At 46.0% G+C, this 24,612-nt stretch overlaps 2 protein-coding genes across 2 annotated transcripts in view; one reads left to right on the top strand and one right to left on the bottom strand.

The window, feature by feature from the left end:
- The window catches only part of stag1a (STAG1 cohesin complex component a), a 29,314-nt gene extending 6,160 nt beyond the window's left edge, over positions 1 to 23,154 (bottom strand). Inside the window, exons 1-21 of the mRNA XM_062469036.1 lie at positions 22,988 to 23,154; positions 7,532 to 7,736; positions 7,191 to 7,311; positions 6,679 to 6,831; positions 6,359 to 6,455; positions 6,186 to 6,262; positions 5,886 to 6,090; positions 5,436 to 5,587; positions 5,226 to 5,299; positions 4,888 to 5,011; positions 4,604 to 4,782; positions 4,328 to 4,435; positions 4,016 to 4,130; positions 3,586 to 3,703; positions 2,928 to 3,031; positions 2,396 to 2,488; positions 1,671 to 1,760; positions 1,271 to 1,474; positions 1,093 to 1,163; positions 373 to 541; positions 182 to 274 (exon numbers count right to left, since the gene is read on the bottom strand). Coding sequence (XP_062325020.1) covers positions 182 to 274; positions 373 to 541; positions 1,093 to 1,163; positions 1,271 to 1,474; positions 1,671 to 1,760; positions 2,396 to 2,488; positions 2,928 to 3,031; positions 3,586 to 3,703; positions 4,016 to 4,130; positions 4,328 to 4,435; positions 4,604 to 4,782; positions 4,888 to 5,011; positions 5,226 to 5,299; positions 5,436 to 5,587; positions 5,886 to 6,090; positions 6,186 to 6,262; positions 6,359 to 6,455; positions 6,679 to 6,831; positions 7,191 to 7,311; positions 7,532 to 7,560 — 2,376 coding nt within the window. The 5' untranslated portion in view covers positions 7,561 to 7,736; positions 22,988 to 23,154. The remainder of the gene's footprint in view (positions 1 to 181; positions 275 to 372; positions 542 to 1,092; positions 1,164 to 1,270; positions 1,475 to 1,670; positions 1,761 to 2,395; positions 2,489 to 2,927; positions 3,032 to 3,585; positions 3,704 to 4,015; positions 4,131 to 4,327; positions 4,436 to 4,603; positions 4,783 to 4,887; positions 5,012 to 5,225; positions 5,300 to 5,435; positions 5,588 to 5,885; positions 6,091 to 6,185; positions 6,263 to 6,358; positions 6,456 to 6,678; positions 6,832 to 7,190; positions 7,312 to 7,531; positions 7,737 to 22,987) is intronic.
- Positions 1 to 24,612, top strand: part of slc35g2a (solute carrier family 35 member G2a) — a 157,989-nt gene that overhangs the window by 125,479 nt on the left and 7,898 nt on the right. The window lies entirely within an intron of this gene.

Raw genomic sequence — 24,612 nt, 5'->3', positions numbered from 1 at the left:
GTTCTCCAACCTCAGTTTGTCATGTTTATCCATCTCTTAAAGGACCAAGACCCTAACCACCATCCTAACCATCCTCCTCATGCAAGTAGCTTCTCTTCTTCCTCCTCCCCTCCCCCCTTCCTCCCCCCCCCCCTTCCTCCCCCCCCCCCCTCCTCCCCTGTCTAAAGCCAGTGTGCTGTACCTGCTCCTTGACTGGAGTGTTGACGTTGGACAGACACTGCTGACACACGGCCAGGAAGGACTTCACCACTCTCCTGAGGGCCACCAGGTCATCCTGCACACACACACACATACACACAAAAACCGTCAACCAGTGTAGCTTCAGTGGATGTGTGTGTCTGTGTGGGCAGGTGGCCAGGGCTGGGCCAGCACCTTGGAGGGTGCTCCCTCGGTGATCTTGACCAGCTGCCAGAGGATGGAGTAGTGGGAGCACTGCAGGGCCTGGGTGGCGATCTGCTCCGGCATGGAGCCCTGCTCGATCCCCGCCTTCAGCAGCCGGTAGCAGTTCCCAAACAGGTCCCACCGTGTCAGGTCGTGGGCGCTGTGGACACACACACACACACGTACACACACGTACACACAATATTAAGAAAAAATGTATTTGTATGCACTATGGTTACAACATTTCTTGTTCTTAAATGTGCTTCTTATTATTGTACATTGTTTTATGATTGTAACTTTTACTTTTTACTGCACTGTAGCACTTTGAGTGCAGGAAAGGAGCATTACAACTTTATTATCATGATTATTATAATCATGATTATTATTATTATTGTACGCATACACACACAGTTAGGAAAGAGTGTGTATCTGTCGAAGGAGATGGGATGGGGATGAGGATAAGGGGAGGATGGAAGGCAGAAGGACAGAGGGTGACTTACATTACATTTTACATTTAGTCATTTAGCAGACGCTCTTATCCAGAGCGACTTACAGTAAATACAGGGACATTCCCCCGAGGCAAGTAGGTAGGGTGAAGTGCCTTGCCCAAGGACACAACATCATTTTGCACGGCCGGGAATCGTACCGGCAACCTTCTGATTACTAGCCCGGTTCCCTAATCGCTCAGCCACCTGACTCCCTACGACTTACTTGTGGAAGGCTGTGAGTCTCTTGAGGGTTGAGAGAACGTTGTAGATGTCATCTTCATCTGCTTCCTCACCCTGCAGCACACACCAGACTATAAATGCACACACCGAAGTAGACACACACAACCACGCACGCCCGCCCGCCCCCCAACGCCCGCCCACACGCTCCCCCGACTTAGTACCTCCTGCAGCAGGTCTTCCACGGAGTGTGTGAAGCGGTCGGTCATCTCGTCGATGAGCTGTGAGCGGGCGATGTCCACGCGGTTCATGATGGTGTACTCCTCCGAGCACAGGATGCTGTAGGTCTTACTGCATGCCTCCAGCACCTCCATCTCAATGTGCTTCTCCACCACCAGCCGGATCTGCTTCAGCAGCGCGTCCAGGTGCTGGGGTGGAGGGGTAGAGAAACAATCGCCTTTCAGTCACCATCTCAAAGCGGGTTAGGAAAACCTTGAGGTACAACATCCAAGTTGCGGCCTTCTGTCAGCTCGCTCTCTCTCTCTCTCTCTCTCTCTCTCTCTCTCTCTCTCTCTCTCTCTCTCTCTCTCTCTCTCTCTCTCTCTCACACACACACAATCCTACCTTCTCCATCCTTCCGGCGCTGTAGACGTCGAGGTCAAAAAACTGGGGGATCTGCAGCAGGTTTGCCACCTTCTCAGAGTCTGCCTGGTACTGTACACACATACACACAATGTCAAAATCAACCAATACCACGGCTTAATGAGACATCGTAGCTTAAGAGAGATAATACATCCACACCAGAGTTAACCATATAATTTTTTTTTACGGCTAATATGGCCGATAATTCGGCCATATAGAACGACTGGCGAACATATGTTGTTCCGCTGAACAGCCTACATTTGAACGAGGACAAAACACAAACGCTATGATCCAAAAAATAGAGTTCAAGCAGACAGCTCAAATTCACGCATCACAAAACGTTGACAAAACTTTGCAAACTGAAAATAGGATACAACAACGAAATAAAACAGATATCCTTGCTATTGTTAATTAAATAAAGACATTTGTCCTACAGTACAAGTCTCTTTGCATTCCAAGCCCACTCAGCCACACGACACACTCCCTGGCGTTAACAGCCGAGGAAAAGCAATGTTAGATTTAAGTTGCCTTGGCAACATATTTTATAGGTCACACAATATCAGGCTATTTAATATGCTATTCATTAATTTACTTATTTTAAATCGTTAATATTTTCATCTGCAGGACAGCCACATGTGAGACCGGCTAGCGTAAGCCCTGATCCAAAAGTGTGTGTGTGTGTGTGTGTGTGTGTGTGCGTGTGTTACCTTGGACAGCAGCATGGGCAGGGCCATGATGAAGTGCTCTGTCAGTTTGTTCTTGTCGTCTATCTGTGTCTTCCTCTCTTTCGCTGTGAGGACCTGGGGACACGGACACACGCAAGCACATCACACACATCTCTACAACCAGGCCAGCGCTTCCCATATGCGGCGTGTCCGACAGGTGTGGATGTGGGAGTGTGTGTGTGTGTGAGGTGTGTGGTTATGGTGCGTGGCACGTACAGTACTGAGCAAAAGTCTCAGGCACACAAGATATTAATGTGAAGATTGTCTTACATGTGTATTTCTTTGTCTTCAGTATTTGTGCGGCAGTATAAAAGTGGGATGTTGAGACGTTTTTTGTTTAGTTTTTTCATTATTTCTTCAATCATTTTTCTTTTACTTAAAAAAAAAGAGAGGTGTGTGTGTGAGAGGTGTGTGTGTGTGAGAGGTGTGTGTGTGTGAGGCGTGTGTGTGTGTGTGAGGCGTGTGTGTGTGAGAGAAGCGTGTGTGTGTGGGGCATGTCTGTGTGTCTACTTACCCGTTTTCCGGTACCCCTGCCTACTGGGGGATGTGCTTCTGCGGCCTGTCGTATGGTACACACCATCAGCTCTATAAGAGCGCTCTCCTGTCTGTCTGACAACACTGGAGACATCACACCGTGCATTAACATCCATCCATTTACCACGAGGCCACGTATCCATAGTGACGTGAAAATAGTGCATGTTGTAGTGATTGCAGCAAAATCAAGGATCAGAACTGATAGAACCGTTAGAGCTGGATGACACACTCAAAGATGCTCAAAACAGCCTTTCTGTCAGAGGAGCTAACACAACCATGTGCAGGGTTTCCCGCAGAAAATGTGTTAGTTCAGGTGGTAGGGTGGGGTTTGCTGTCAGAACGGGGGTGGGGGTGGGGGGGGACAACGGCGGATATCGCTATAATTTTTTTTTGACGACGTAGTTAAGGCGGCAGGTGTGGCTTAGGCGGCCGCCTTAACTGAAAAGTGCGGCGGGAAACCCTGATGTGTGTGTGTGTGGAGGATGCATGTGAGGAGATCATTTAGTGAGCGTGAAAGTGTGTGTGTCTGTGTGTGTATGTGCCTGTGTGTGTGTGTGTGTGTGTATGTATGTGCCTGTGTGTGTGCTGCGTGTGTGTATGTGCCTGTGTGGGTGTGTGTGTGCCTGCATGTAGCTCACCCTCCTCCCCCTGTACAGCCTCCTCCAGCAGCAGTTCGGTCATACACTCCCAGTCCTTCAGCAGCTCCTGGGAGCTCTCCCACAGGGAGTCCACTAGGTAGGCCGCATGCTCGTGGAGCTGCACACACACACACACACACACACACACACACAGCTCTTAGCGTGGGACTGTACATTTTGTCTGTGTGTGAATATATGCAAGCGTGTGTATGTCAGAGCAAGTGTGTGTGTGTGTGTGCAACCGTGTGTATGTGTGTGCGAGCAAGTGTGTATGTGTAACTGATGGTGTGTGTGTGCGTTTAACTGAACGTGTGTGAGAGCATGTATGTGTTTAACCAATAATGTGTGTGTGTGTGTGTGTGTAACCGAGGGTGTGTGAAAGTAACCAAGGGTGTGTGTGTATGTGTAACCAAGGGTGTGTGTGTGTCACCTCGCTCTCCAGGAAGAAGAGCACCAGCATGCGGATGAGGTTTCCATTTGGACTGCTCCTCCCTCTCCTCTTAGCCAAGGCCTCCTCTGCCTGGGGGTCATGTCTGCTGAACAGTCTGGGAGAGGCGAGAGGGAGGTGGGCAGAGAGAGAAGGAAAAGGGAGGGAGAAAGAGGGGAAGAGAGGAGAGGGTGGAGGGAGTAGAAGGGTGAGTTTTACACAGGTCTTTTTAACAAGGGAACAGAGCATATATTCTGCCCTTGACATTAGCATTAGCATTAAAACACCAGCTCTTCCTCTGGAGACAAGACTCACTTCCTGTGCAGAAACTCCCCCGCCGCCACTGCAACCGGCCGGTGGGCAGAGTAAACCAAGTGGTACACATTCTCGCAGTCCTCATTGGACAGTGCATCCTCGCTGCCCCTGAAACAGAAAACGTTCCACTCAGCACAGGCCCGGAAAGAAGGTAGGTGGGACACCACCTACCTTGGGCGCCACACCAGGACAAAACACAACAAGCAGGTACTTTTGTTTTTCTCTCACAGTCCCTTTCTAGACTGTTCCATTGTGGACTGTTATTGTGGTACTTACTGTAGGATGAGGGTGACCAGGCGGATAGCCTCCACAGCCACGTCGTACTCCTTGTCCAGGGTCATGGACACGATGCGATCCTTGAAGCGGTTGGTGAACAGCTCCAGCTTGGGGAACAGCTCTCTGTTGGTGTACAGGTTCTGCAGCGCCTTCAGACACTTGAGACGCACCTCGCCTTGCTGGGTGGGGGGGGGGGGGGGGGGGGGGGGGGACGATGGACTGTGAGCCAATATTGTTTTCTGGAAAATACGTTGTCTAGGGCGTGTGTGTGAGCGCGCGCCTACTCTATCATGTAGCGTCCAGCCCACATATTTCAGGTAGCTGTCGTTGAGAAAGGCATCGCTGTACATCTTCATCCAGACTCCAATCTCCTCAATACAGATGGCCCGGATCTCCGCTATCGCATCTCTGAGGACAACGATCCCCATCATCGCTATTACCATCATCATCATCCCCAGCATCATCATCACTATCATCATCATCAATTTTATCATCATCATCACCATTACTATTATCATCATCACTATTATTATCATCATCATCATCATCATCATCACCATTATCATCCCCATCATCATCATCATCCCCGCCACCATCATCTTCTTCAGTGTGTGAGTTTTACCTGTAGCGGTGGACAAATATTCCCTTGAAGATGGAGTTCATCATGTTCTCTATCTCATCCTGGTTCTCCTGGAGCTGCAGGGGCCAATCACAAAGGATCTTATTAAACACCCCTGGCAGACACCAACACAGGACGGACCAATCACAGAGGGAGTCACTAAACCGTCAAGACCCCTGTCCTTCCTGAAGCCTAGCTAAACCAACAGCATACCTCCTTCCTCTTTTGTAGCAGCAGTTCCAGCTTGTCATTGGCCCGTTTGCCAGCCATCTTGTTCCTCTCTGCCTCGTACTGCCTCTGGGTGTTGTCCTGGTGGATGCTCAGGTTCAACGCTACGTTTACCAGTGCCGTCATCAACTTCATGGCTGGGGAGAGAGGAGGAGAGGGGTGGGGGAGAGAGGAGGAGAGGGGTGGGGGAGAGAGGAGGAGAGGGGTGGGGGAGAGAGGAGAGGGATGGGGGAGAGAGGAGGAGAGGGGTGGGGGAGAGAGGAGGAGAGGGGTAGGGGAGAGATATAAGACTAAGTCATGTGCAGGGACGTGTTTTTGAGACAAACGACAAATTCCAAAACCCAAATTCCAGGAGCAAATGATAAATACATTTGGATATTCCTGTACAACATTGCTCTCAACGTCTTTCTCTCTCTCTCCCCTCCTCGTTCTCACCTGCGAGGGTGCTGGTGTGTCTGAAGGCTCGCACCTGCGAATCCGACAGTCCAGTGAGCAGGGAGATGACAGTGTCCATCATGTACTCGTCGTAGATGATGCTGTACTGACACTGGCGGATGAGCACGCCGATGAACTCGCAGAAGTTGTACCTGAACTTCTTCCACAGGGGTCCAGGCATGGTGAGGGGGTAGTCACCGCTGTCCTGGAGCAGGCAGCACAGGATGACCGGGTCAGACTTCCACATCCATCCCCTCCCTCCCTCCTCAAATTAATTTGCTTATCTATCCATCCATCTACCTCATCGAATTCCTCCGTCATCTTGCGGATGATCTCAGCGTTCTGCATGTTCCGGAACATCTCGATCCTCACGGTTCCTGGTGGAAGAACCGAGGAAAGGTCAGAGGGAACACACACGCACACACGATGAGAACAGATGGATCAGAGGGGAGGAGCAAGATCATCATGCGTACCTTTGCACCCAGAGCACTGGATGAAGAAGTTGATTAGGTCCAGAAGAGCGATGTCTCTGTCCTGCTTGTAGGACTCTATCCAGTCGTCCACCACAGACTAGGTACAGTCACACACACACACACACACACACACCAATGTTACTAACTTATAGTCTTGGCTTTTAAAGCTACTACAGAAGCACATACAGGTTGTGGTGCGCTTCTCTCAAAAATATGTTCCTACCTCTCACTAAACTACCTACATCCCACTTCGCCTACCTCTCATCCCACGACTCCTACCTCTAACCTACCTACACACCATCCCTCTCACAACAACATACCTGCATGGCGCTCTTCCCCAGCTTGACGACCTCGAACAGTGTGACAGGCTCTCCGCCTTCTCCATTATGCTGGGCCACGCCATTGGCCTTCCGCCCTCTCGCCCCTCCCACACCTTTTTCCGACAGGGATTTACGGGGCTTCTTATTGGCCGTCTGGAGGGGGGAGAAGGGGGTTGGGGACATGGAGGTCAAAACACCTAGAAACGAACCAATGGTAGTGCCACTTCTACATCTCGGCCAAAGGAGACTAACAAACAGGCTTGCAAGCAAGAAAGACAGAACCAGAAGAATACAGACAAAGAAACAGACTCTGAGACAGAGAAATATGGAGACAAAAACAGATAGAAAGACAAGCATTGACAGACTTTTGTAGATAGGTCAGCAGCTAGCTAGCTAGCTAGCCAGAACGCCATTCAGCCAGCCAGACAGAAAGAGAAGCAGCCAGCTAGCTAGAGAGAGAAGCCGCCAGCCATCCAGAGAGAGAAGCAGCCAGTCCAGTCAGGTGATCTTACCGCAGGTTTGACAGGCCTTCCTCTCCTCTTCTTGCCCTTGGCCTCTGCGGGGTCCTCTATCTCACTCACACTCATACTGAGACTGACGGCGTCTGTAGCTCCTGACTCGTTAGACGAGTCCCTGAGAGAGACAGAGAGAGAAAGAGAGGGACAAAGCGACAGAGGAGCCGACAGACAGACAGGCAGAGAGAGAGACACTCAGGTAAATACACGTACTGTGTACGTGTATTAACGGAACACAACAGGTGAGAACTATTTATTTGTACATGCACAAGTCCCAACACAAACGTACATGTACACAGTACACACACCTTATAAGAAGAAAAAAACAAGCTACTCACTGCAGAACAGGAAGCTCTGAGGTGATCATCCTGACTGCTGTTGGGTGTGTGTGTGTGTGTGTGTGTGTGTGTGTGTGTGTGTGTGGGTGGGTGTGTGCCGTCCACAGGAGTAGGGTGGAAGTCAGCTGGGCTGGATGGCAGGAGTTCTGGAACAGATGTGCTCAACACTGCAGACACAACCAGCACACTCACAACATGCCAGCCCCTGGAGGTGGAAGGAGGGAGGGAGGAAAGGGAGAGGAAGAGAGAGGGTTTAACTGAAGTGGTAACATATCTCCCATAAACTGTCGATTGCTTATTTCTAGTGTTTTCCTCTCTACAAATCCACGTGTATGCGTTCAGTAGAGCAATTAATGAGAAGCACTGACACACTTTACTCTGAAAGCAGGGAGGTGGGTGGGGGAAATAGAGACCCCAACTGGCCATGTAGAGAACTGCAGAAACAAATTATCGGGGAAACGTGTGCAGTTGAGAAGCTGAGGCAACTAATCATATTTTTCCAGTCATAACAACACATTTACCAAACACTTCCTAAACTGAAACAAAGCTCTTAATTTACTTACAGGGCACCCAAATAGTTATGACTTGAAAAATGTTTGAACTTCAGTTCATTCTCAATTAGGGAGAGATGGGAACTGGCAACTCGATAAGCAACATGCCTTTGGGGAAATAAAAGTAGAAAGATGCGGAGTTGGAGAGCAAAAGTTCTGCAGCTAATATAATTTCCCACAAAACTATTTTAAAGAAGTGTGAAGAACAAAGGGCACAGTACGACACTGAGCCACCGGGGGCAGTAGGAACCACAAAGTCCTTTTCTACAAGTCAACATCTACACTGCTTTGAAGCTTTAAAAGAGCAAAACAATCGTAATTTTTTTTAAACTAAAAATAAATTAAGCTACAGACATGTTTATGTGTACTTTTCTCTTTTTATAGTGTGTGTCTGGGTTGTATTTAGCACAGAGTGTGTTAGAGTGTGAGTGTGTGTGTATGAGCCAGGGACTGGGTAACAGTAGGGGGCAGGCTAAGAGAGTGTGTATTTAAATGTACTAGTCCTGGACGATAGAACGGCACATGCTGACAACTTTTTGCTTCTCACACTCTCACACACAAACTATCCCACAGATGAGTAGTCTGACTAAAAGAGAGCCAAGATGATGAAATCAATAGTTTTTTCTTAAAACATTGACATGCTTCCACAGTTAAATAGGAGCTTCAGAAAACATTTTTAGTTTGCTAGAACAAGGACAGAATGTGTTTTTGGTGGAATGAAGAGCACAGGCATGTCCAGCTTGCAGAACAGCAACCAGGCTGAGGAGGGCTGTACACAGACAGACACCATCCACAGCCATGTCTGAAGACTGGCCAGATGTTCACACAGAGGGGAACAGAGAAGTGGTCTGATTATGTCACTCCTCCTCCTCTCCATCCATCCCCCTTGCAGAACCCCCCCACACACACACACACACCCACACACACCTCACCCACACCCCTATGTCTGCCCGTGTCTGTTCAACTGTCTCTACTCTACAGGTATAATGATATCTAATTTCTTGTGTGCTCAGGAAGGATGAGAACACACAGACCTGAGTTGAGTGTGTGTGTATTTGTGTCCTTGGGAGAAGACCAGAGATGACTGGGAGCCAGACTTGTTATTGACGACCAAATGAATACCACTCCTTTAAACATTGACGTCTGTGTGTGCGTCTGTGTGTGCGTTTCAATGAAAGGCTATACATAATTTGCAGGCAGTCCTCTCATGAATTCTGTTTTCCACTCCCCCCCCCAAAAAAAGTTTAATTAAGGAAAAGTAGCCAACCACCATCACCCTCCTCTTACACTCACACACATTTTCCAGTAATAGGAATGCTGTCAGGTCTGGTTGAGAGAAGGCTGCTTTGCTGCTCTAAGACCTCTACCGTCCAGGTGGACGCTGTGGAATGTGTGTATGTCCGTGTGTGAGTGTGTGTCTGTCTTTTGGGAATGTGTGTATCTCTGTGTGCGAGCACGAGTGTGTGTGTGTGTGTGTGCGTGCATGTCGTCTAAGAATTTGTCACACCCAGGTTAAGGCGAGTTGAGATTCCTATCCACCCAGTCAAACAGAGGCGCAGACTTTCTCCAGCCCAGCTGCAGTGCTAGTGACAGACAGCCGGAGGCAGGAGACACAGCATGTATAACACCGCTCCTTACAGTCCACACACACACACTCACATTTAGTATTTGTGGCCTGTGGAGTTACATAAAATGTGTGTGTGTCAGAGAGAGAGCAAGAGAGAAGGAGCGTCTGGAAGCCACTTAACATGCATGACATGTATTCCGGGAGGCAGGCGTTGCCGTGGCAACCCGTACGGGTCATAAGCCCGGTGGAGTATGTGATTGGTCCAATGTAAAGGGGGGGAGGGGGGGGGGGCAACAACACCAAGTAATAGATCTACTGAGATCTCCCAGGGATCCATTACACCCCCACTCCACCGGGTCACTCAACCAAGGAGCACTAGAATCGTGACCTATATTACCTTAAAGTGTTTCTCCAAAAATTGCTCTTTAATGACCAAGTCTCTCGGGTACAGTTAGGATTCCCACAAACAAAGCAGCACAAACAGCACTCAAACACCAGAGCCCTGCACAGTTCCTGTTCTCCACCTGCCCATGTCTGCAGTCCTTCAACAGCAGCACTTATTTAATTCCCTATTCGGCTCGGTGCAACTGCCTAAATAAATTCAGAGAGACAAACCACATCCCAATGTTTTTGGATTTAGTTTTAGTTTTACTGCTTCACAGGTAACACAAAAGCAATCAAATGTTCAAAACTAGGGGTGGCACAATATACCGTGGCACAATATATTGTGATGCAAAATTTTTATAATATGTATCGTAGAGCTATGGCAATCATTTTACAATATGATGTCCGTTTTATCCTATTGGTTGAGCTACCAACACGCGACCTACTCTGCACTTGCATCAACCGTGCATTCACAGAAATTGCTTGAACTGAGTTAACCAAGTTGTATGTACAACGAAAGTTGTTGTTTCCTAAAATGTTTAGGAAATAAATCTGTTAATTGAGTTTCAGTTTCATAAAAAAAATGAATTCAAAATATCGTGATGCGTATTGTATCGTGAACCCAGTATCATGATAAGTATCGAATCGTGAGCTGAGTGTATCGTTACACCCATATTCAAAACCTTTAAACTACAGCTGACTGATAACAGTGGGTTACGTAGATGCAAACTTTCCGGTGTCTCAAAATCTACCCTATCGATGTTCAATTATGTATTTTCGATACCTTTGAAATCTCCACTGGCTGTTCTTTGTCCTTAAGGTCTGTTTTAACAAGTGCTAAATGTAAGCGGATGGAATTTCAAGTAAGGTTCTGAGAAGACACGAGGGAATAGTCTACATAACTTTTAAAAGTGACTTATCAATTTGGAACGAAGGCCTAGGCTTACGGATTCGATTTTTTATACGTTTTGAAAAAAATATTAGTTTGTTTCTTTAGCCTAGCCTGCAGTCCACCCATGGCCTATTGATTTCCAAGTGCAACCATACTAGCTAATGACATAGTAGGATATGTTTCATCCGTCATATTAAAACTTGCCGATCACCCATCAGGTACCCAAACCTGTGCGGTATTCTGGAACATTCTCCCAACGCACAGCATGCAAACACCTTAACCCATTCTAGCTGCTGTATTATTCCAGTACCACTCAGCCTAGGGCTGGGCGATAAAAAGAAATATCGATTTATCGAAGTAATGACTTCCCTCAATTAAGATATCGTAACATTAAATAAAACATTTTCAATAATATCAATAATGTCGTTAGAGAATAATTAGGAACAGCAGTCCATTTAATTTCTGTGATGCAGCAGGAAGTTGCGGAGAAATGGTAACCTACGCTCACTAAAATATACTGAGCACCTCAAGTGGAGTAGCTCATGTTAACAGCGGAAAATGAGTCTTATTGCCAAAAACAGTGGCAGCGATAGCCATGGCGAGGGAGCAACTTCCAAGGAAGAAATTATTGATAAAAAGGGTTCGTCTTCTTCAGTTATTTGGAAGTGGTTTGGCTTTTTGAAATCCAACAAAGAGCAGAACAATGTTCGGTGCAAATTGTGTAGTAAACAAACAGGTGGCTATCAAGTTTGGTAATACGACAAACCTTTTTTACCACCTGAAGCAAAATCACTCGTTGGAACATGCAGAAAGTGTGAGTTTGCGCCAAGGTATTGATACGTTTTTAAAAAGTTTACTTGACCCGAGGTACGTGCCCCCTGGCCGCAAACATTTCTCTGCCTAAACTTTATGTCGAGTGTAGGGAAAAAGTTGAGGAAGAGACTTATTTTGCTACTACTACGGATCTGTGGTCTATCGTCTTAATTATCGTTATTGAATGGAAATATAAATATCTATATTGATAATTTTTTACCCATATCGCCCAGCCCTAACTCAGCCCCACTCATAGAGCTCTGTACAGTGGAGCCCTTTAGTCGAGGAAGAACAGTATGGGGTACAGTAACTTAGAGCAGAGTACGTACAGTAGAGCAGGTCAGGTCAGGTCAGAAAAGAATAGAGTAGGTCAGGATAGAGTAGGGGGGGTAGGGCAGGGCAGGGTAGATCAGGGTAGGGTAGAGCAGGGTAGATCAGGGTAGGGTACAGCAGAGCAGGGTAGGGTAGAGCAGAGTAGAGCAGGGGAGAGCAGAGTAGAGCAGGGTAGGGTAGAGCAGGGTAGATCATGGTAGGGTAGAGCAGGGTAGATCAGGGTAGGGTACAGCAGAGCAGGGTAGGGTAGAGCAGAGTAGAGCAGGGTAGAGTAGGGTAGAGCAGGGTAAGGTAGAGCAGGGCAGGGTAGAGCAGGGACAGTCCTCATAACTGTCAGCCATTCAACCAGCTCCCACACCAGCTGCTTACTGATTCTGCACTCGCTGACTCAGCATCAGAGTCAGCGGTCCACAGAGAAAGGTAATCCAGGTGAGCTAGGAGGTTGGCCCTTGAAAAGTGAAGAATCCAATGGGTGGTTCCAGAACCCCACAGAGGGGCTGGAAGCCAGGTATGGCTGGGGAGGAGAACCTGAGGAGGCCAGGAGAGGGGCAGGTATGAGAGCCAGGAGACCGCAGAAAAGCCTTTAAGTCTAGACTGTCCTTTAATGATAGGCTGTCCATGCTGCTAGGCAGTGCAGGAACAACTCCAGACAGTTAAGAAGCTCAAACCATCAGGTAGTGAACTGTGCTGAGGATCTTTTCCACACAAGCATACACGCTGTGAAAGAAAAGTTGGTCATATGTACTGTCAACTCCTGTGGCTTTATTATCTACTGGTTTGAAGAGAGATGCCATACCAAAGAACTGTGGGACATTTGGTATGGAGTTATATTGTTTCAAACTGTCACTGAGTAGAGTTAGCCAATCACAGAGACCGCTACATTGATTGATTGACCATTTGAAGAAGTTTATATAAGGCAATGTGTATGGATGTTCTTTACCACTCTTCCGAACGACCTGTAGCATGTCCTTCGTTATGACTGGTCACAGAGTACTTTGTTTTCTCATGTTTTGTGCAAACTAAATAAATTGTCTTGAAACCGCCATCTTGACTATTCAAATTACACAGTACCGCTAGAATTTTTCCTTCACAACACACACACAGGCTTACACCTGCAGTCTTCGAAACCCATGACAGAACAATGAAGAGAAAATGAAAGACGGATAAAAGAACTGATAGGACAGGAAGCATGCGTGTTCTTCAGATGTACACAAGACTTTCAACCTGAGACAGGAAATACCAGAGAGAGAGAGCGAGCGGGAGAGGGAGGGAGGGAGAAACACAGATGAAGAGACAGTGAGAGCGAGAGAAACAAATGAAATAAGAAAAGGTATTTCATTGTGAATGAATGACAGAAAGTCAGAATGAAAGAGAAGGAAAGAAAGAAAGAGGGAAGTACAGAAAAAGTAAAAGAAAAGTTAAATAATTAGTGTGGTTTTCAGAATTAGGAAGCTAAAAGACCATCCAGGAGACAGTTACCTAGCATTCACATATACAGTGAAACGTAGATTCTATGCTCTGCAACGCAATGCTGGTACCAATTCAACGCTGTGTTGGGTCTCGACACAGCTAACTGCGACGTTCAGCTAGCTAGCTAGTTACGTTTGGCAGCCATCAGCGTCCTTGTTTGCCTTCCAATATGACAAAAGGGTGGTGATCGCTATAATGCACTTTCTAGCTTCTACGTTTTTTGTTTAAATATTGGCAATCATAGACAAATGTGCTCTACCACTGGGACGATTAGAGACAACATTATATTTAGGGTTGGGTACCGAAACCTACCTATATAACCGGTAGCCTATGTACCGGACCAAATCAGAACGCAGATTGCGGTGCCTCATTGCAGTGCCTCATTGCGGTGCCACTTAAATGCCTGAGCTGTCGATCGAAATATTTGTCCTCTGGTGCTCCGAAACGGACGAAAGATCACCATCACCAAACATGATTGCTAGTTAAATTATACTTAAAATGTATTTCATTTTTGTATCGGTTCAGGCACCGGTACCGTTTTAAAAGTATCGATGCGCCACCCGCATCTAAAGAACCCAAACGATACTCAACACTAATTAAAGGTAGTCACGTTCCATATGGGATGCGTTGATTTATTGACAGACTCCCGCATCAAAGTTGAACATTATCAACTTTTTTCCCATGTCCCTCAACACCCGAAGACGACTTTTGTCTTAAGTATTATTGCTCTTTGAGACCCAAAACAACAAGGACACCCACTGCGACCAGAAACCCATTATTTCCAAGGGTTTGCGTCGGCCGAGACGGCTTTTTGTTGCGTCAAAAAAAAGACTAAAGGCTCTGAAAAGAAGAGGGGCTCTGTACACTTCAGTTCTGAATCCCGGTCCACCAGCAGTGTTTCCCACACATAGACTAATTTGTGGCGGTGCGCCACAGAATCAACACCGGCTGCCACATATTGCGTTTTGTTACTATTATTTTTTTTTACGATATTTAAAACACGCAGCATATTCGTTCAGCTGCATTTCCTTTCCCTGCTCTCCCTCCGTCTCTCACATACACACACACAGAGTCATAACTAGAGCCCGACCGATATATCGGCGGGCCGATATTATCGGCCGATATTGGGCATTTTCCAAACTATCGGTATCGGCATTTATAATGGCCGATAAATGAATATTTATTTTTTATTTTTTTATTGTGTTTTTGTTCAAAGGACTTTAAGTTTCATATCTTAAGTTTGTATTTTTATGCATTTTATTTATCAGAAACTGCATTAACATATTATTTTAGTGAGGAAATAATAACAGGAGTCAGATGGCTGAGCTGTTAGGGAATCGGGCTATTAATCAGAAGGTTGCTGGTTCGATTCCCGGACTTCTGCTAAAAGTGACTAAATGTAAACTACAAATAACTACTGTTAGGGAAATCAGTTTGTTTTGTTAGGCGTTTCTGGATTTTTAAAATATTTTTTTATATCGGCCGATATCGGAATATCGGATTTTTAAATCACCAAATATTTGTACCGGTATCAGCCTTAAAAATCGTTTATCGGTCGGGCTCTAGTCATAACGTCAGCACACGTTAGCAACGACACTATGCGATATCAGCGAGCCTTCAGCATTAGTACCGTAGCTAAAAGTCTAGGAAAGTTGAGGTTACTTTTCACTAGATACTTACGAACATGTCTTAATCTGCCAGACAAGTGGGTTCCCCATCGTTCTTTTGGTGAGCTGTCTCACAAGCCCTACTTACCTGGCGTCATGGAGCCAACCAGCTAAATAGTTATTTAGCACTAGCGTTGCTACCTGCATATATGCAGAAATTGTTGACAATATTTTCAGGTTTCAACCAGTGCTGCTCAAGCAGAAAGACAGGGTCAGGGAGAGAAAGAGATAGATTCGTTAGGCATTGAAGAAAGAGTAGGAGAGGAGGATAGCATCCAACAGAATACATATTAGATTTAAAAAAAAGTTATGTGTAACGAACCCCCCCACACACAAATTGCGTTCTAATCTGTGGGAAACACTGGCCACATAACCGATTCTTCAATGAAAACAAAGGTTCTGATAATAGTTTATTATGGCTGTGTGTGGTGAGCAAGAGAAAGGGACAAAAGCCACTCTCCAGAGTTTAAACTTGTTTTTAAAATGCAACCAGAGTGAAGTGGACAGCGCAAAATAAATATCCGACCACTAAGATGCACTGTGTTCCAATCATTCAAACCGTCACCAGAGGTGGACTTGGACCCAACAAGGCATAACGTCACAGAAGAAAACGCTGAAAAGCCACTGCATTTCCAACATTCCCTGTTTGTCTTTTGCGAGATACAAATGGCTTTGTCCTGTCAACCTCAACAGTTGGAAAGGCCAGTACGAGTTCTTGAAAGAAAACCAAAAATCGTAGCTAGCTCGTTCAAAATCAATGTGACGCTTTTATGAACTACCTTTAGAAGGCTTTAACAAAACCCAAGCGGTCAGATGGACACCTTGAAGACACATGATAGACACGGGGTGGGAACAGTGGTGTGTCTCGGTTGTCGACTTATGTTCGGATCACCAAAACGCATTTTAAAAGTGTAAAAGTGTAAACAGGGTGCTAGAGTCTGGTTTAACCATATTAGGATTAGGAACTAACAAGATCGCATCCCTGTATCACACAGACGTCCTATGTGACAGCACTACAGAGAACATGGGATTCAATTCATACCCAGGCCAGCAGGCTTCACTTCCAACCATTGTCCTTTCGATATCTATATTCACCTTCTCCCTCTTTTCTTATCTCTTTCTTTTCATATCCAAACCCTTTATGATTGCAAGCTCTTTTCATCTCTCTCTCTTTCATGGCCAAAGTTAGCCCTGCTACCTTGCTAGTGGTCTGATAATAAACCAGCTCATTCTGACCAGATATAGCGCTAGTGACAACCCCCCCCCCCCCGTCTCTCTTTTCTCTGAGGTCTTCTCAGTTCTGGGGTCTAATATGAGCACTCCTTATTTAAATGGGGGGTGGGGGGGCAGAGTCTCTGTTGAAACATTGATTTTCAATCTCCCTGCATCACCTGTTTAAATAAAAGATAAATTAGAGTGTCAGACCGAAAGAGATATTACACATTTTTTAGTAGCGCATGGAGGAGCTCTCTCCCTCCCTCGCCATCTCCCTCTCAGACTGGCTGTTCACAGGCCTGCTCTTTCTGCAATGGCTGCCTGCTTCACTGCAGCTGAGACAAAATGGAGCCGGAAAGAAGGAAGGGAGGGAAAGCAGCGAAGGGAGAGGAGGAGGGGGTGGGAGGGGGGTGCTGAGAGAGAGGACAGAAAAAGGCTCATTTGTTCGTTCTCTCATCTCTGTCTGTGTCTGCTCTCTCACCTTGGCCCAGATTCACTCCGGTTGCTACTCTTATGAGGAAAGGAGCGAGAATCTGAGTAGATTGAGGGCACCGCACACAAGCCCACACAGACACAGGCCTACTCGCACAGCCACACAAGCCCCACACAATTACAAGAAGACTCTCTTGCAAGCCTATCCAGCGACTGTGTGTGATTGCCATTGTCCCCTGATGACCTGATGAGCATCTAAGCAGCAAGGTGAGAGTAGCCTGCTAAAGAGACCAGCCCTGAGGCACAGGAGAGACTACACGACCAGGTGAAGACAAGAGAGACTACACGACCAGATGTAGTCAGGAGAGACTACATGACCATGTGAAGACAAGAGAGACTACACAACCAGATGAAAACAGGAGAGACTACACAACCAGAAGTAGACAGGAGAGACTACACGACCAGATGTAGACAGGAGAGACTACACGACCAGATGTAGACAGGAGAGACTACATGACCATGTGAAGACAGGAGAGACTACACGACCAGATGAAAACAGGAGACTACACAACCAGATGTAGACAGGAGAGACTACATGACCAGATGTAGACAGGAGAGACTACACGACCAGATGTAGACAGGAGAGACTACACGACCATGTGAAGACAGGAGAGACTACACAACCAGGTGAAAACAGGAGAGACTACACAACCAGAAGTAGACAGGAGAGACTACACGACCATGTGAAAACAGGAGAGACCACACAAATAGAAGTAGACAGGAGAGACTACACGACCAGATGAAAACAGAAGAGACTACAAAACCAGAAGTAGACAGGAGAGACTACACGACCATTCGAAAACAGGAGAGACTACACGACCAGAAGTAGACAGGAAATTCTACACAACCAGATGAAAAAAGGAGACTACACAATACACAACCAGAAGTAGACAGGAGAGACTACATGACCAAATGAAGACAGGAGAGACTACAAAACCAGATGAAGACATAGACCCTTTATAAAACAGGAAAGGATGCAACACCAGGCAGTCAGTGGCAATCTGAGATTACCATGGAGCACAACGTAATCTCCTCTAATCTCACTGGAGGTTAGGAGAGCACACTGGGTCAGGATAACCCTGCAGGGTTAATCTGGGTGTGGGCCAGGAAGAGAAAGGGAAATGGCAAACAACGGATAGTCCAATCTGGTCTAGACTGTGGACTGTTGTGTGACAGCAGGGGTGTGGCAATTGGTGGTGATGCCTCAGAGCAGGCCCCATTCCCAACCAGCCTAGGGTTGGTTATTCTCAGCAAGGGCATCAATATTCATCGGGCTAACCAGCTATGACTAAGATTCTATGACAATTGTGGTAGGCTAACAGATATACAGATACAGAGACACCATGTATGATTGTGTGGGTCTTGTGAGATTGAAATGTCATTTTAGCATGTTGATGTGTTGATCGTCGCCTGTCTGATTATCTGTAGTATTTATTACATGCCATATTCGTATGTTGCTTTGCATAAAAGCTTCTGTTGTATTTATAAAATGACAAATGTGACTGTAAATTGTTTCTATCCTTGAATATAACAGAGAGATAACATTACAGCATTTACTGTACAGAGTTTAAGGGCCTACTGTAAGCTTATGTGATGATGGGTATGATAGCTATGCTTGTATGAGACTCACAGACCTAACTCTGGACCTACCTGCTTATCCAACCAGACAGCTGTTTGACAGTTTACAAGCTTACTCTGTACTGAATGGTATAACACTCCAGGCTGTGCTGTCTTAGCTCAAGTGCTTGTTTCAGAGCACATTACTGAAGGGCTGGCTGTCACTGCTACTGCTGGCAGCAAGCATTAACACTTCCCTGGGATCAATAGTCCCTCAATTCTCTCATTCACACATAACTACTGTATTCCTGCACAACGCACGCACAGGCAGCCCCTCATTACCTCAGGGCTTGGGGTTAATGACAGTGTGTGTGTGTGAACACAGTCCACAGAAGTACACCCTATACTTAAATTCCACAGCGTCCTCGGCAGTAACAGAAGCTGTCTTATAGATGAGTTTCATGCAGATTCCCAGGAAAAAGGGGTTTTAGGCTACAGGGTTCCCCTGTCCCGCTGACAGGGGCAGTCTCACATGGTCAAATGCAAAACGGCCCATCTAAATGACTGGCAGTGCACTCCTATTACTGACGACATTCCCAGACTTGGGGCTCTCTAAGAAGCAGCAATCTTGACCCGCGGCGAATATGAAAGCCAAGTGAATTCAAAAAAGGGCACCGGCCAATGTGTCATAACCTAGCTAGTCTCCTAAACAGCTAACCTGCATGGCAATAGAGGCAGGATCTGTCGGGATACATGACGTTGCTCCAAATCAGTTTGTACCTCAATTGTAATTAGGGCTGGGCGATGTATCGAATATTAGCGATAATATCGCAATAATTTTGACAACAATGTAAAATTAGAAAATATCAGGAATATCGAATATTTCAAATTCAAGCCTTTTCCCAAAGAATGCGCCGAACGTCCAATATTACGTCTCCTTTTCGTCTTGTGTATTCCCGCGTAAGAGAATTGAGGTGGGGGAGGGTCTTATTTTTTTTACTGCTTAAATTTGCGCTACACATTTTGTACTTTGTAACAATAGCTGTTCTATCTAAATTGTTTATATATTTCGCCCAGCCCTAATTGTAATTACTGTAAATACAACACTGCTACACTGTTAACATTCATCTAATCAGTGATGTATCAACAGGTACATATTAACATTATAATTGGGTTATAAAATCGGTAACTTGTCTAACTACATGCTGTTATTGTTCTTCCATTTGGGACTTATTTGGTTTTCACAATGTATGCTTCATGTTTGGCTACCCACAATGTTTGGGGCTATCTCGTTGTTATGATCAGTGACCTATGCACTTTTGTAAAACTCTCTCTTGGAAGTCGCTTTGGATAAAAGCGTCTGCTAAATGCATACATGTAAATATATTAGTATGACTCATTTGAACTGTCCAGTTTTATTATATTCCCAAGCAACCAAAACACAATTAGACGTAATCCAATAATAATCATCAGTTGATGTCTCCAAGATGTCTTAACTGAAATACTAGCATGCTCAAATAAGACCAGGCAGAGCTCACTGCCTGCTAGCTCCCTCAGGACCAATCAAGTTACATTTACATTTAGTCATTTATCAGACGCTCTTATCCAGAGCGACTTACAGTAAGTACAGGGACATTCCCCTGAGGCAAGTAGGGTGAAGTGCCTTGCCCAAGGACACAACGTAATTTTGCACGGCCGGGAATCGAACTGGCAACCTTCAGATTACTAGCCCGCTTCCCTAACCGCTCAGCCACCTGACTCCCAAGTTAGATGGCATCATAACCAGAATGTCACAGGGGGGGGACATCAACACCTACAAACAGATTTTTCAATTTCCTTCCCTATAACACTCCCCAGACAGGAGGATCAACGCTGGTACTGGTCTCTTCCAGATCAGAACAAACACTCAGTTCTTTCTCTTTGTTGAACAGGAGATTACAGGTCTATGATAATCAGCCATCTGTTGACACAAGGAACCATTTCCACATCACCTCCTGTGTTGTCACACACACTCATCTCTCTCTCTCTCTCCAGTTGGTCTTGTTGCTATGATTACGACCTTGTCTTTGACAGGGTAAGAAGAGGCAGTTATGCTGTTATCCTCTCTAAGCCTGCCATTATACTATACTATCCATACCAGTTTCTGTACCAGCCTCTACACCTTCTATTATACCCGTTTCTGTAGCAACCTCTACACCTTCTATTATACCTGTTTCTGTAGCAACCTCTACACCTTCTATTATACCTGTTTCTGTACCAACCTCTACACATTCTATTATACCCACTTCTGTACCAACTTCTACACCTTCTATTATAGCTGTTTCTGTAACAACCTCTACACCTTCTATTATAGCTGTTTCTGTACCAACCTTTACACCTTCTATTATAGCTGTTTCTGTACCAACCTCTACACCTTCTGTTATAGCTGTTTCTGTACCAACCTCTACACCTTCTGTTATAGCTGTTTCTGTACCAACCTCTACACCTTATATTATAGCTGTTTCTGTACCAACCTCTACACCTTCTGTTATAGCTGTTTCTGTACCAACCTCTACACCTTATATTATAGCTGTTTATGTTCCAACACCTATACCTTCTACACCCATTTCTGTAGTAACATCCATCCCACCACCTACACCTGCTTCCATAACAACATCTTTGCCTTTTATATCTGCTTTCATAACAATACCTACACCTGCTACTTGGCCAAGCTATCCTGTAGGGGAGGGGCTGCAAGGGTAAAGGGTGAGGCAGGAAACACCTTTCAGTTTAAGTACTTGTGAGCATCTATGGGAACAGGGCATCTTAGAACCAGTCCAGACCTAGCTTCCTGAATTAACAGAACTGAGACGACACTTAAATCAGATCCATTCAACAAGATCAATAAACAGAACTAAATATAAAACCCTATAGAAATAATACCTAAACGCCTTTGAAAACAAGGCAACAGCATTTCGTGTCCAGATTCAAATGGATAGAACTGAAACCACTGGGATGAATGGTCAAATTATTTTGCCATAAAACCAGCATGCCATGGCTGCTACATGGTAATTACTGCTCCAGCAATAGGCTTCAGTGACAGGTCAAAGGTTGACTCAAGACTCGTGTGGAATCACACACACCTTGCAGTGATATGAGATCTTGACTCCCGCCAACACGCTTCCTCATGCAGCCCTCTCTACCCCTCCCTCAGCTCAGCTATGACCTAGAACAACATGTACTCCACTCTAGATTCACATGTGAACAGAAATACAGGCTCCCACTTTAGAAATAAATCTGTTTTGCACCTGACGAGTTTCCCAAAAGCTTGTGCACCTCACACGGTTGTGCGTCAACGTTGGAAATAATCCAAAACTAAACATTTGGTAGTGTGTCAAAAAATTTTTTTATGTAAACAGCTTTGTCAAGCTTGTAGCATACTCTAGGATTTTAACATCTATGACTGCCTCCCATAACTCATTCTTTGTCCAAATGAATGTGATCATTCACAACTTGCTTCAACAGTCTTCTCTTGGCCACAAACTGGGGAATAAGTCTGCATGGTAAGAAATCACATGGCTCTCTTAGACGTTACATAACAGCTTTGTTTACAACCTGAGAGGGATTACCAAGGGCACAAAGTCTGCCTGGATACAACTCCAAACAACTACAATTATTTATCTATCAACACAAGCTGTGACTCCTGGAGAAAGGGGTGTGTGTGTGTGTGTGTGTGGGGGGGGGGGGTGACCAATGCTTAGGAAAACCTGTAGGAGTAGACGGTAACTATGAGTTAGGACTCGACACCCATCCCCCACAAGTAGACACGCATTCCCCCGTTTCATAGCAAAGAAGGGGGCGGGAAGAATGGACAAAACCTATCAATTCTAAAGCCCTATGTTGGATTACAGTCAAATAACGCCAGAAATGTGTCACTAATGAGTCAAGGATCACGAACAGCGCAAATGTAAACACCTGAAGCACAATCTGAATCCTCGTTTAGCGACAATTGACACCGACATCAAATGTTGTCAGTGATACAAAGCACGATCTCTCAATCCAAACGTGTACCCAAAAAACCCCAATGAATACAGTAAGCAACTACGCATTGAGCTGAGCTGATGAGCTATGATGAGCACACTAGACACAAACATCGGTAGGCTAGTTAGCCAGTATTAGTGGGTGACACTGAAGGGATTCCGCCAGCGAAACATGATGCTTAGATCTCCGCTGGTTTGTTGACAAAAAAAACTCAAGCAATGCATGACATTTATAACGGCTTGTGCACCCTGTAATGTCGGACAATATTAGTTGATCGATCACGTTCCTGCAGGTTGTCATGCCGAAATATAGCAGCTAGCTAGCAAGCTAATAGCTCTGTAAAACGTAACTGAGAAAGAGAGAGCTCATTCACCCCCGCTAGCTCTTCTGCCCATCCCCCACAACATCACCAGGCTTCAATGTCCACCATCTTTAATAGGCGCCCCGTCCCTCTTTCCACTGCTCCAAAACATCCCCAAAACACGAGAAACTCACCTTCACCAACCATCGCTGACAAAATTACAATCTCCCGAATTATTCAATCGATATTATTATTTAGACCGAAAGGATTTTAATATTGAAAATTGGCTATGCGAGCAGAACCGCGCCTTTGAGAAGAGCAGCAATCCTAAACCGCCATCTGGTGGTATTTTCCTCGCTGTAATGCAGATGGAATGGCGCAGCTCCACACCGGGACCACAGCGCCCCCTGGCGGACACAAAGTACCGCGTCGGGAGCGTGCGTCGGGAACGAGGAGAGGGAGGGACTGCAAGACCCCGCCAACGTTGCACTCGCGGGAGCGCGCTGCAAAGGAAAGGCAGTGTGTATGTGTGTTATGTCTGTGGATGGATTTGACGGTGTGAAGACTTGACAGTAACAGCGCCGGGCGCGTTACATCAACCGGTGCAATGCAACACAACAGGCCTAATGCATAACACATATACCGCAGTCTTCAAATACAAGTCATGAGTTAGCAAGGTGTAAGTCTAATGCAAGCATTACTGCACTCAGCTTTTTATTCAAACTTTCAATCATGCTGTTAGTTTGCAGGATGGTTTAGCAGTTACCAGCTGCTAAACCATCTCTCTCTCTCTCAATCTTACAGTTGTCCATTCATCTCCTAGAAAGACTGACTCCATCTCTACAGGAGGTGCCTCACCTTCTCCTCTCTGCCTCACCTTCTCCTCTCTTCCCAACCCTCTCCCTCTCTCCCCTACCTTTTCCTTTCTTCAGCAGCTCCTCCCTTACCCTCTCCTCTCTCCCTCTCATTTATGTTTTCCCAACCCTCTCTTTTCTCCCCCACCCTCAACTCTCACCCTACCACTCCTCTTTCTCCCTCCCCCTTTCATGTCTCCCAACCTTTCCTCTCTCCCCCACCCCACCTCTCCCCTCTCCTCACCTCTCCTCCCTCCCCCACCTTCATCTCTTTCTTTTTATATATTCTATTTATATGGGCAGGCGAAGTTGGCAATATAGAAAACATGGAAGAGTAGGCTGGGAGTCGGGTCACTCGATGCAAAGGCAGTATTGCTGGGGCTGGTCATGGAAAGGTTACGTATTGTGTTTTCATATTGTTGGTGGTGGGAAAGATGGAAGAGTTTATTGCTGTGTGGGGGAAATGGATGCTTTGTGCAGTGTGATTGGGGAGGGGGCTTTGGTGTTTAAGTTGTTACCAAGGGGTTGTTTTTTTGTTTCGATTTTTGTTTGTTGTCTTGAAATGTGTTATTATTTGGTTTGGTTTTCAATATGAGTAAGTTGGATCCAAAATGGCTGTTGTGGTGTAACTGGTGGATGGTTGGCAGTTTTGACTGCTATATAAATATATTTTTAAAGTCTCTCTCTCTCTCTCCCACCCTCTCCTCTCTCCCCACCCCACCTTACCCTCTCCTCTATCCCCCCCCCTCTTCTCTCTGTCCCCCACTCTCTCCCACCCTCTCCTCTCTCTCCCAATCTCTTCTCTCACCCTCTCTTCTGTCCCATCCTCTCCTCTCTCCTTCACCCTGTCCTTCCTTCCTTCAGCACCTTCTCCTTTCCTCTCCCACCCTCTCCTCTGTCCTACCCACTCTTCTCTACCCTACCCTCTCCCTCTCTTCCCATCCTCTCCTCTCTCTCACACCCTC

This window comes from Osmerus eperlanus, chromosome 9 (assembly GCF_963692335.1).
Source record: "Osmerus eperlanus chromosome 9, fOsmEpe2.1, whole genome shotgun sequence".
In the NCBI taxonomy this organism is placed as follows: domain Eukaryota; kingdom Metazoa; phylum Chordata; class Actinopteri; order Osmeriformes; family Osmeridae; genus Osmerus; species Osmerus eperlanus.
This window is presented reverse-complemented; position numbering and strand designations above follow the sequence as displayed.